Source organism: Trachemys scripta, chromosome 1 (genome assembly GCF_013100865.1).
Source record: "Trachemys scripta elegans isolate TJP31775 chromosome 1, CAS_Tse_1.0, whole genome shotgun sequence".
NCBI lineage: Eukaryota > Metazoa > Chordata > Testudines > Emydidae > Trachemys > Trachemys scripta.
In genome coordinates this window covers 285,156,800-285,169,896 of record NC_048298.1, presented here as the reverse complement: position 1 = coordinate 285,169,896, position 13,097 = coordinate 285,156,800, and the positions used below count along the sequence as shown (strand labels likewise).

The 13,097-nt window shown below is 41.4% G+C and overlaps 1 protein-coding gene across 2 annotated transcripts in view; it reads right to left on the bottom strand.

The window, feature by feature from the left end:
* AKAP11 (A-kinase anchoring protein 11) overlaps positions 1-4,063 on the bottom strand; it is a 37,259-nt gene extending 33,196 nt beyond the window's left edge. Inside the window, exon 1 of one of the 2 annotated variants that reach the window (XM_034758422.1) lies at positions 3,866-4,063. In XM_034758422.1, coding sequence (XP_034614313.1) covers positions 3,866-4,006 — 141 coding nt within the window. In that variant the 5' untranslated portion in view covers positions 4,007-4,063. The remainder of the gene's footprint in view (positions 1-3,865) is intronic. The other variant, XM_034758421.1, reaches the window with a different exon arrangement.
* Positions 4,064-13,097: the final 9,034 nt, after the last annotated feature.

Sequence of the window (13,097 nt, the reverse complement as noted above, 5' to 3'; positions counted from 1 at the left end):
AGGCAGGACTAAGTATTATCTAGAACATCCCTGACAGGTGTTTGTCTAATCTGCTCTCAAAAAATCTCCAATGACAGAGATTCCACACTCTCCCTAGGCAATTTATTCCAGTGTTTAACTACCCTGATGGTTAGGAAGTTTTTCCTAATGTCCAACTTAAATTGCAGCAAGGGTGGTTTTAAATCCATTGCTCTTTGTCCTATTTGCAGAGGTTAACAAGAACAATTCTTCTCCCTCCTCCTTGTAACTATCTCTTATGTACTTGAAAACTTATGTCCCCCACGCAGTCTTCTCCAGACTAAACAAACCCAATTTTTTTCAAATCTTTCCTCAGAGGTCATGTTTTCTAGACCTTTAATAATTTTTGCTGCTCTTCTCTGGACTTTCTCCAATTTGCCCATATGCAGTGTGTTTATAATATGCAAATTTAATCTAGGAAAATATTTACATATTTACATAATAAACAAACTCAACCTGGATGCTGAAAGTCAAGCTATTATTTTTCTTTTACATATCACTAGTAATAAAGATGCTGAAACTGGACCTTGGTTAATAATTATGTTGATAAGCAAGTCAAAGAGAATTCAGCTCACTTTCGAAACTCACTTTCTAATAATTTCACTGGTTCTGCAGTGGTAATAAGAGTTAAAACTAATAAAAGGCTGTCAGTAAGGTAAGCAGACAGAATATATACAAAAAGCAGATCTGTTAAATGAGGTGCTATTTTCATAAAACATTGAAGTTGATAATGCCTCTTCAATTCAGCCAATATGCACAGATTTGTACTGCAATTGTTCTCTCTCCTTTACTCACCATATGATACTATATTTGAAGAAACTGCCTTTATAAAATTCAAATAGTTTTGAATGAATGCAGTTTGGACTGAAAGGTTCGAAAGATACTAAAAAAAAAAAATCCAACACAAGTTGTTTTTTAATCAAACTTGTTCAGTATACCTTATGTTGACATGCAATCATACAGATTAAATTAACATTTTAATCACCCTGCTCATCAGGAAACCATAGAATGTAGGGCTGGAAATGACCTCAAGAAATCATCTAGTCCAACCCCTTACACTGAGGCAGGATTAAGTACATCTAGATCATCCCTGTCAGGTGTTTGTTCTTTAAAACCTCCAATAACAGGAACTCCCTTGGTAAGCACTGTTCCAGTGCTTAACTATCCTTAAAATTAAAATATTTTTCCTAATAAAAAATAATGTATAAAAAAATAGAAGAAAGTGGAAGTTGTTAGTAATGAATATAGATCACATAGAAGCTAAGAACTCTAGAAAACGGCTAAAGGAAGCAAAGGGACACAGGAGAAATCTAAAGCCAGCAGAGTTAAGGACAATAAGGAACAAAAAGAATCCTGACAATAGTAGAATGAACTAATTTCTGATGTCTTTTTTGAAAACTTCTTGGGTTTTTCCTCGAAATGCAATTCTATTTTGACAAATGTATTAATTGGTTTGTGGGGTACCACATTTATTGTCTTCATGATTTAAAAAAAAAAAATCTGCTCAGTTTGCAAGTACAGGAACTCCTCACTTAACGTTGTAGTTATGTTCCTAGAAAATGCGACTTAAAGCAAAATGATGTTATGTGAATCCAATTTCCCCATAAGAATTAATATAAACGAGGGGGTTAGGTTCCAGGGAAATTTTTTTCCCCAAAAGATTATATATTTTATATACACACACACACACACACACACACACACACAAACACACAGTATAAGTTTTAAACAAACAATTTAATACTGGTACACAGTGATGATTGTAAAGCTTGGTTGAGGTGGAGGAGTCAGAGGATGGGATATTTCCCAGGGAATGCTTTACTGCTAAATAAACTAGCAATTGACTGAGCCCCTCAAGGGTTAACTCTAACAACACTCTACAAGGCAGCAGGAAAGGAGGGAGGGCAGACAGACACATACCCTGTGTGTGTGAGAAAAAAAAATGCACATTTCCCCTTTAAGTAGCTGACCCCAGGCTTAAGTACACTGCCTTGTTAATTAAATCAGCTTGCTGAGACCTGAGATGCTCCCTCCCTCCATTGTATGTCCCCCCGCTCTATGGATGATGGGGTAAGCGGGGTGCAGGAGCAGGAGGGAGGGAGAGACACCCTGACATTAGCCCCCCTTTTCCCCGCTCCCTCCCATACAGCAAGCAGGAGTCTTTGGGAGCAGCTCCAAGGCAGAGGGCAGGAGCAGCACGTACTAGTGGGGGGAGGGACAGCTACTGCACAGGGAACTTAGGGGAGTGGGGAGCTGATGGTTCACCCTTGTTCCAACCACCCACCAGCTAGCTGCAATGGGCTGCTCTCCCTGCAAGCAGTGGACAAAACAGACGGCTGCCAAACGACATGAGAAGGGAGCATTTCACAACTTTAAACGAGCATGTTCCCTAATAGATCAGCAACTTAACATCAAAACAACGTTAGCTGGGACGACTTTAAGTGAGGAGTTCCTGTAAAAGTAGAAGGCTTTTCTAACTGCCCAAGTGCAAACTCACCCTGCGGCTCTGAAAATCAAGCTGGATATTTTTCTTCTCATACAGACCAGATTCTGCTATTATTTATACCTGTGCAACTCCATGTTATTCAAATTATACCCTCATTTAAATATGTGGAACATCTGTGTTAAGACTTCATCAAGATTGCATAATATAATAGAGGCAAAAATGTGGTCCTTTTAATTAAAACTTTAACAACTCTGTTGATAATACATGAGCCAGAAGAGAATCCAGCTCCAACTCTCATAGCTGTATTACCCCTACAAAAACAGAAGTAAACTTACATTGTCAGTAAGTCAGCAGATATGACTATAAACACACAAAGGGGGAACAGATTTACAGAGCAAGAATATGCCATTTTTACAAAAAGTCACTTTTCAGATGAGAACTAATTTCTACGATGAATTCAATGTTTTCGCTGTTTTAGTTACAGGCAAATTTAAATTTCATGAAGGCCACTATCATCTCCAATATGTCCTGCAAGATCTTGACAATGAGGTTACTCTCTTGTATCTTGTTAGATTTTGTTAGATACTCAGAAATCCCACCATTTTTGTCCTGAGAAATTTAAAACCAAACTGGAGAAAGTCCTTAAAAGTATACTGTAAGGAGTATCTACCACTTTCAGTGGCCAATCACAGTATCACAAAACACAACCTGTTCAAATGCATTCCTGATCTGATCTTTAATTACACAGTTTAATACTTTGTATGCTGTATTAACCATGACAGAATGCAGACTGAAATACTTTTTAATATAAAGAAAGTTTACTATATCTTACATTAAAATAATCAGGACAACTTCAAGTTATAGTCAAGTTAAAAAGAAAGTCAACGATGTTTTAATCTATTTGATTTCTAAATAATATAATTTAGTTGTCCTAGTTAAAGAAATGAAACCGTATAATTTAAATTAACCTGGCCAGTTTAAAAAGTGTTTGAGACCAAACATAATTTTTGTTTTTACTAGAAGTGGTTAATATGCAGAAAGCTGCATTACATTTCTTTGACGTATCTGATGATTGGTCCTCATTAAGTTAATTCATAGTAGTATATGTAAACAAAGCCAGGACATCATAATCCATTTTTGGATTAAATTAGATATTGCATCTTCTTTTCTTAGACCACATGATATTTCTCAAAAAGCGGAAATGTTTACTCTTTTGGTAAACTCCACCATTCTTCACTCTTCTGGTGAACCTAAAACTAATTAATTAGGTAGGAGGGTAGAGTTTACTTGCAATTCAGAGTCATGTTCTACCGCACATTATACAATCCTGCAGCTTCTGTTGTGAACTAAAAGCATCCTTCATATTTATACAACAGTGTAAGTAGACATGCCATGTCAAACCTCAATAAAATTGTCCTGTTCCTCCTGCCTTAAACAGTCTTCAGTGGACACGTTGCATAATTCTTTTCTGCTCTGTAGCAATGATTTCACAGAGCGTAGTACACCATCAGTGAAATCCTGAAAGGCAATGGAGAAACACATAAATGTATAGCAAATGAAAAAGCTGAGCAGAATTTTAAATGTGGGGTATTTTTTTCCACAAACATACAACTGTTTTTCTGAACACTGTTTCAAACTATTGTGTGTACAGGCCACCAGCCATCAGCTGCAAAATTTAAATGCTACTTACGATTATGGGGAATCATGCAGTTTTCAAACTGCCAACAGACCTACGCTTCTCTCCAACCAAAAGAATACCCCTCAATGCAAAAAAGCCACATTCTTTCAAAAAATGCCAAGTCCTAGCTGAGATGGTCTATAACAACAGTAGAGAGAAAAACAGGAGTTGCTATTGATTAGTTCAAACAATACCTGGACTCTTAGGATGAGCAGGGAATAAAGTACCAGGCAGATACAAAGAAAGGCTCCCTATATCACTCTGTACCTGCAAATTGAACCTGTACACTTTTCTTTTGCATAGGCAACAATTTAAAATTGTTCTTCCTATGGTAAACAAACACAAAAAAATGAGGAGGCTTCAGCAGTTAACAAGTAATATATTCACTCGGTCTCCCAAGTAGCCGCTGAAAGAATGATGAAAGAACAGGGTTCATTGCATGAGTTTCTTGGTGCAAATATTTAACAGGAGAGGCACACATGAACAGAAGACTATTACAGATGTTTGTAAAATAGGTACCTAAAAGCCAGTAGAATCTAACAATTCTGTAATTAAGATAAAGAACAAAAGAATCAAAAACTTGTTTATTATACCTGGAATTTAAAATCTATAGGAAAAAAAGGTTGGTAAAACTGAACAAAAAGATAAACAAAACTACTTGACTCTTCAGGTCAGGGGAAAAAAACAAAACAAAACAAAAAACAAAACAAAACTCGGTGCCATCTCATTTTACTGCAAGAAAGTACTTTGCAGAAGGCCACCAGTTTGAAAAAAAAAAAAACTAGGTCTCCTTTATTTCTGTAAGAAATGCTAAGGTAGTTCCTGAAAGAGAAGGACTGCAGTTAAGCAGTAATTGGAAACACGTCTGCAAAAATAACCAGCCAGATATAAAGTTGGTGCAAAAAAAAAAAAAAAATGAAGTAAATGAAAAAATGAGTTGAACCGACTAACACTGAAGTACAAAATTAACAACAAAGTTACCTAAATCTTGAATAGCTTCTGATCAGCAAAAGTAGTAGAGAGACAAATTTAACCAGGGAACGTTCGAGCTGTCGACATACCATCAAGAAAAAATAATCACTTTATGGTAAAATTTTGTCTTATGTCTTACAATTGAATCTTAAAAATGGCTGCAGAAAAATGGTATAACATGCCACTCCATAAAATGCCTGATAATTCCAGAGTGAGCAGCACTATTATCTTTCTACGCCCTGATATTGGAGATTGAGGTAGCATCTTCAAAACTGTCAGACAAAAGGAGAACGTAAACCTAGATTAAGGATTCTTAAAACTGTTCAAGTTGTGGAACACATTTTAGTAGAGTGCTTGTCTCCTGGATCACTTGCCCTCTCACTGGAGATTGTACAACATCCCAACAACTAAAACAGTTATTTACACAGAAAGGTAACAGTAAGCAAGTGAAATATTTTAAAATGAAATTAATACTGTAAATGTTTTGTCCATTTGATATAAATTAGTCATAGTGTCTTAATTTGCTATTCATTTAATCTTCCTACTCCCATTTAATCTTCCTACTCCATCCTTGAGTGATGGCATAATGGCTAAAAAAAAAGTATGTACAGACCCCCATGTTGCTGCTTTGCAGATATCAGCTAGAGGGCTATTGCTCAGAAAGACAGATGAAGTGGACTGAGCCCTGGTGGAGGAAAGACTTTAGAAAGACCATAGCACAACTTCAAGAGCTTCAGAGGAGGAAGGATAGCTCAGTGGTTTGAGCATTGGCTTGCTAAACCCAGGGTTGTGAGTTCAATCCTTGAGGGGGCCACTCAGGGATCTGGGGCAAAATCAGTACCTGATCCTGCTAGTGAACGCAGGGGGCTGGACTCAATGACCTTTCAGAGTCCCTTCCAGTTCTAGGAGATAGGTATATCTCCATATATTACTATATTATTCATACAGTCAGAAATCGAATGCGAGATTCATGGAGCAGACACTGACTGACCCTTAACTCTCTCTGCATAGACTATAAAAAGCCTCGGAGAGATTCTAAAGGACTTAAAGGTAGAATGCTAAAGCACATCTTAGGTATGAAATCTTTCTTCCGCTAAGGAAGAATGAGATTTCACTAAAAATACCAGGAGATGAATAGTTTGGTTCAGATGGAAAGCTAACTTTACCTTGGGCATGACCTTATGGCGTGGCTTAAAGGAAACCTTGTTAGCCAGGAGAGACTAAAGTTCTGCAACCCTCTTTGTGGAAGTGATTGCCACCAGAAAAGCTGTCTTCATAGTCAATAAAGATAGTCAGGTTGTAGCCATAGGTTCAAAGGGAGAGTTGGACAGGAGGGAATCCTTCCAGTTTGCAGATGACTAGATCGAGATCCGATACAGATACAGGATCACAGGATCACACACAGGAAAGTAAATGCTGAATAGACCTTTCAAGAATTGGGAAGCAAGTTGGTTGGAGAAAATTGAAAATCCTTCTATTGATAGAGGCAGTGCAGAAATGGAAACTAGTAGACTCTGACAGAACTAATGAAAGGCCTGATGACTTTAGCTGCATCAGATAGTCCAGCACATAGTCTCCTCTGTGGGATGGGACAAAAACTGTTGAGATTGCACCCAAATTGAAAATCTCTTCCACTTTGCTCCATATGATGCTCTAGTGAATTCTTTTCTGCTGCTCACCAAGATGATCTGAACCTCTCCGGAGCACAATTTCTCATGAGAATTCTACCATAATTAAGCTATAAAATTTCTTAAATAAATGTATATTAAAGTGTATACTCCTAGGTAGGAAAAAAAAAAAAGTCCCAAATCTAGTGTTAAGGTTCTATTTAGTTATAAATCACCATGTTTTAATGGTTATATCAACTAATGAGAATGCACCTTTCTTTAGAAAACAACAGAGGTACACATGGAAAAGCTGATAGAACTCAATGATTTAAATGAAGGCTTTCCACTTGGTGATTTAAACTGTCCTGATTTAAGTCAATCCACCCACCAGAGATTGTTCATGCCATAAGGTGGAGACATTGGTGGTTGGGATGTAGAGACTGACCCTGGTTCTGAGACAGGAGATCCTCGACTAGAGGTAACGTTATTGGCAACCAGACAGAGAGATGATACCAATGCTACCTTGACCATGATGGTGTGACAAGGATTAAATGTTGCTCTGTCTCTTTTCAGTTTCCTGAGTAACCTTGGAATGAGAGGAACTGCCAGGAAAGCATAGAAACGATGTCTGGACCCAGGGAGAAGGAAGGCATCTCTGACTGAGCCAGGTTGCAGTCCCTTCTGGAGCAAAATCTCCTGCACCTGTTCAGGTTGGTTGCAAACAAGTCTATTACTAGATACCCCCCGTAATGGAAAATCTGAAGGAGAACATCCTTTCTGATTGACCATTCATATTGGTCTACGAAAACCCTACTGAGGGAATCCACAATTGTGTTTCTCACTCAAGGAAGGTGGAACACATTCCAGGAGACATAGTTTTTATACACAGAATCCATAGATGGGCAGCTTCCTGGCATAGCTGAGATGATCTTGCACTTTCCTGCCTGTTTAGATAAATCATGGCAGTGGCGTTGTCCCTAATAACTTGTATCACCTGGGTCTTGATGGTGGACCATAAACATCTTGCAGGCCTGATGAATAGCTTGGCTCTCCAGCACATTTATGTGGAGTAAAACTTCCTGGTGATCAAAGAGCTTGTGCTTGAAGTTGACTGAGATAGGCCCCTCCAGCCTTTGGTAGATGCATCTATTACCAGAGTCAGAGTTGGTTCTAGGGACAGAAATGGATCTCCCTTGCTCGCGTTTCACAGACCCAGCCACCAATCCAGAGACTGAAGCACTCATGCAGGTACGCAAATCTGCATGTCCAGAGGATGCCTGAAAGGATGATCACTGTCTGCAGGCCTTCATTCAGCATAAGGGGAAGTCTGGTATGTGCACAAGGCCATGTGGCCCAGGAGCTATAGATAGGCATGCACTAATGTTATTGGGTTGGACTTGAGGTTTTCTGAAAGAAACCAAGCACTCTTATGCCTATCTGTGACAGGGATAACAGCCCTGCACACGGCAACTACTTAAATCCTGGGGATTTTTTTTTTTTTAATAATAAATTCTCCTGGTAACTGTTAAAAATATTATCTAAACTAACTAACTGTATACACCAAAAGATTTCTGAATGATGCAAATGCTATGAGGTGCTTTAGCTATCACCATAGGTGGTGAGACGGAACTGAGAAGGAGGCAGCAGACGTGCCCCTTTTATGCCCTCATCTGATAACACAAAGAGAATAGGGCTATATGTGCTACCTAGTTGTACTTCTGGGGAGGAAAGTCTCCAACTCAAGTGCACTGGGCATACTTACCCCTGCAGTAGAATGTATATGTGCACAACCACTTGAAGGAAAACGCAGGTTTCAGGTAGAGGTACAGCATCTTTATCCACAAGTCAGGAGCAGGATTTGTTCTTAATAGCAACCAATGTATATAATTCCCAGTTATGTTATGGCCAAAAACTGGAGTATTCTCAAAGCTGCACTTGCTAGTTCTGCCTATTCGTCCCACGCAGACAACCAGAAAACTGTGAGATGTTCGGTGAAGCGTCCTAGTATCAGCAACTGATCAACAAAGGCTTCACTCTTATTAGTTATACTGAGGATGTACATATTTCACCCTGAGAACCATTTGGAGCAAACCAGTGCTGATCAGTGAAGTGCTGTATTCAGCAAGGAAAATCCTTGTCACTTCTTTTCCTAGCTTAAAGCAGCAATTCAAAACTTTGCCACATCTTCTCAGTGGACAGTAAAAAAGGAAGTCCACATGTACAGATGCTTCCCACTCATACCGAACAAATGTTAAAAAATGAACAAAAGCCATCTCTACTTTCATCAGATTGTTGTAAGGGCAACTGGCTCTCTTGAACTCATCTAAAGAGCTGCTCCCAAAGATCTGCAGCCATGTATGAATTTATCAGGTGACTATCACTCTAGAGGGTAACTGATTTAAACTGACTAGCTGCAGCAGATACCAACCATAACAAAAACTAACAAAATCAGACACATTTACGATTACATGAGGCTTTAGAGTTTCACTATTTGCAGATACACCGAATAGGACTGTTGGAGTGCTTTCACTTTTACAGTGTTGCCCCTTAATTAAACAATCTTCCGATCTAGTAAATTCTTAAGCTTTCACTTGAATTCAACGAGTTTCTTTTGTAAAGATGGCTGCTTGGGTTCCAAATTATAGAGCACTCCCAAGGCCACATCCACACACCCAAATGCTTTGGCAGATAATGAAAAACTCCTTTGAAGTATGACAGTAGTTGACAAAAATTCTTGTACGTGTTTTGGTCTGAGGCTGCAGAAAAGGAAAGCCAGACTGCAAGGAGGGGTTCAATAGGAGAAGAAAAGGAGGGTGGCTCATTACTACCATACTGGCTGGCTCCATGGAACAAAGCAAGGAGCATGCACTATAATCCAATTAACTACCCTTTTGGGGAAATGTGGAGAGTAAGAGGGAGCTCAGTCAGATCCCAGCAGGGCTAGCAGACAGAAAACAATTTGGTGGGTTCCTGGCTGCATGAAAATGTAGAACTGCATGGTAAAAAAAGCCCCAAAATCAGCATTTCATGGCATATCTGAAGTGCTAAATTCAATGATGCATAATTGCAGAGTCCAAAGGACCCTGATTGAGATTAGCATAACAATTCATACCTCTCGGACCTATTGATTCAGACAGGAATCACTGCATTGGTTCACAACCTGTTCTCATGTTCAGGTTCAAGGATCTCTCTACAACAATAAGGGCTAAAATTGTAGTAAAAGGATAATAAAGGAAGGGTAGCCAAAGCCCCCTAAAACTCACTGGACATCAAACCTGAGAACTGTAACAAGTTAATATAGTTCAACGATCCTTTCTAAACTACCAGTTTCATAAATTCAGCTTTAAAACTTATTAAAAAATGTACAACAGAATGGAAAGTCTACTATGCCTTGTATGTCAATAATAGTATCAAGCTCTTTGAGGGCAGGGACTGTCTTTTTGTTCTGTTGGTACAGCTCCTAACACAATCTGTTCCTGGTCTATGACTAGGGCTCTGTAGCGGGGTAGACACCTGCTCCTGCCCTGAGGGGCTTAAAGCCATCCCTGAGAGAGAGCTGAGAGAAAAGCTGGGCTGATTTGGAGCGTGTCCTCCAGCTGACGCTGCCTCCCAACAGACCCAGCTGGCCCTATAAAGGTCAGGGCAGCCAGGAGTGCAGAAGGCTCTCTCTGGTTTGAGAGGGAGCAGGGCCTGGCTGTCTAGCAGAAAAGGTACTGGGAGTGAAGCAGGGCTGAGGCAAGCCAGAGGAGCAGGGGAGCTCCTGGCTGGTAACTCCCCAGGCTGCACGGCCTGGTTTAAGGCCTAAAAGGATACTGGGTGGTAGAGGAAGGCAGCAGGTCCGAACCCCCATGCCTGTGATGAGTGGCTTATACTGCAGTCTGCCCCAGGGAGTGGGGCTAGATGGAGACTGGCAGTAGCCCAGACTGAGGTGAGGTGGGGTTAGTGGGTGGGGGTTCCCCTGGGTGGGGAGACCCAGAAGCTGAGAGTGTGGGGGTACTGCCAGGGGGGCAGCACTCCAGAGAAAGGGGCACTGGGGTCCGGGAGGGACACATGGGGGCCCAGTGGTAGCGGATCACCGGCCAATGGAGGGCGCTCCAGAGGGCTGGTGAGCTAATTCCCACAGATGACCAGCAGGAGGCACTGCCGGGTGAGTCTGCGCTAGCTTACAGGCTCCTAGATGGTACAATAATACCAATATGAAATGAAAGATCTCCAGTGACAGCTCATGTCATTCCAGAACATTGAGTTTAGCAAAACTCAAAACTTCAGAAAACCAGGAAACTCAGTGAAGGTATATGCCTGTGTAACCTTGACAATGCCCCCCCTGCAGCTAGCAATAGCCACTGGCAATTATCCACAAGCACTGCAGCTTCATTCAGTGTGTGAGTTGTAGCTGTACTGAATGGATTGAATGTTGAAGACTGTAGGTGGGACAGGTGGGTAGAGGTGTATTTGTGAGCTAAGTAAATGGAGACTAGTTTGAGGAGTGTCTCAGAGCTGTGATTGCGATATGAGAACAGGATCTGCTCCCACCCACCCAGGTGTACGAGCAAAAGAAAAAGTAGCATGTGAACAATGAGGAGCTAGTCTGCATCATTCTGTTGCAAAATTGGGTAGGTTGTCTCAGTACCAAGGCATGGGAGGGTGCTTGTGGGGGAGTCTCTGACCATGGGAATGGTCAGCAGTGAGATGGGATGTAAGTGCAGTCTGTGGCCTTGGCTACACTGGCACTGTACAGCGCTGCAACTTGCTGTGCTCAGGGGTGTGAAAACGCTCCCCCACCCGTGCGCAGCGCTGTAAAGCGCCAGTGTAATCAGCACCTGCAGCGCTGCATGCTTGCTCGCAGCGCTGCAAGCTATTCCCCTCGGAGACGTGGAGTACTTGCAGCGCTGCGAGAGCGCTCTCGCAGCGCTGGCGGCACAACTACACTCGCGCTTCACAGCGCTGCCGTGGCTGCGCTGTGAATCCCCAAGTGTAGCCAAGGCCTGTGTTTACTGATGGGTAAGGTGAAATATAGGTTTAGATGGTACCCTGTGAGTAAGTGTGAAGTAGTTGCTAAATTTCACAAGAGCAGACTAAGTGCAGGTGCAGGTAGTTCCTTCCTTGTACAGTACACCCATTCTGTCTTTTATTATGGGTGTTTTGGGTCATTGCTTACAAATGGCAGAGTTAAGGTTACATAAGTGTGTACCTTAACTCTGTATTTCCCAGTTTTCTTAAGTCTGAGTTTTGCTGAACTCAAAAGTCTGAAAAGACAAGCTGTCACAAGGAAACCTTAATTTTACGTTAATGTTTTTCGTCATTTTATTTCCTAAGGTGTTTTTTTTGTTTTTTAAAAACAGAAAGAAAATGTGTCTGTAGGAATTAGTGATCATTGTAGCATGCAGGCCAAGTGGGAATATGGATCCTGGTCCTATATCCTTCTCCTCTCCACCTTATTCTTGTGGGAATTCCGCACCAAAAAATTAAAAATTCTGCGTACAATATTTTATAATTCTGCAAATTTTTGCATATTTTATTTGTCAAAATAACACTATATAATCATGCCAGTTTCAATTATTTTGGTAATTTATTTCAAAATACCTGTCAGCAAGTATATCTAACAATACAGGAAAAAATATTCCCCCAGGAGTAGAGTTAAAGAAACCCCTATGACAACCTAGTTCCTGTTTCTCTGCCTCCTTCCCCAACAGAGCCCAGCCACAGGGTGCTCCTGGCCCCAGACCAGACATCTACACCTCTCCCCCGCAGAACCCAGTTGCGGACACTACCACTCCCCAGCCCAGCCACTCGCACTCCCTACTCCCCAGAGTCCAGGGATTCATAGGGAGAAACAGCCTGACACTGGGTCCCAGGCTTTGTTGTATGGAGTTTCCTGCACACCACCTCCTTCCTTCAGGACTTCCTGAGAACTGCAGCAACCGGGAACCCGCCAGCTCCCTCCCCTCCCGTTCCCTCTCCCACTCTGGCCGGCAGCATCTTCTATTTGCAATCTGTGTTCTGCCGAGTCCAGCGGCCCCTAGTGGCAGCCAGCAGCTCTGCAGCCCACTTTGAGGGGGAGGATGAAATTCTGTGCAAATTCTGCATTGCTCAGTGGTACAGAATTCCCCCAGGAGTAACCTCTCAGCCCCACCAACAAGCCCTGTCCCTTCTAGTCCAGCTGCCCTCCAATCTGACTCGCACCAAACAATTTTGTTCCCACTTCCTCTCACTCCATGAAGCAGGCGGGAATGGAGCATATCCTTGATTGGTCTGTGGCAGTGAATCCAGGTTTCCCCTTAGACATGACCTTGGAATCTGACTGTCCCCCTATGGATGATGAGAGAACCCAAAGACTCTAAATAGCCACCACAATTTTCTGAAAAGATGCTGTATT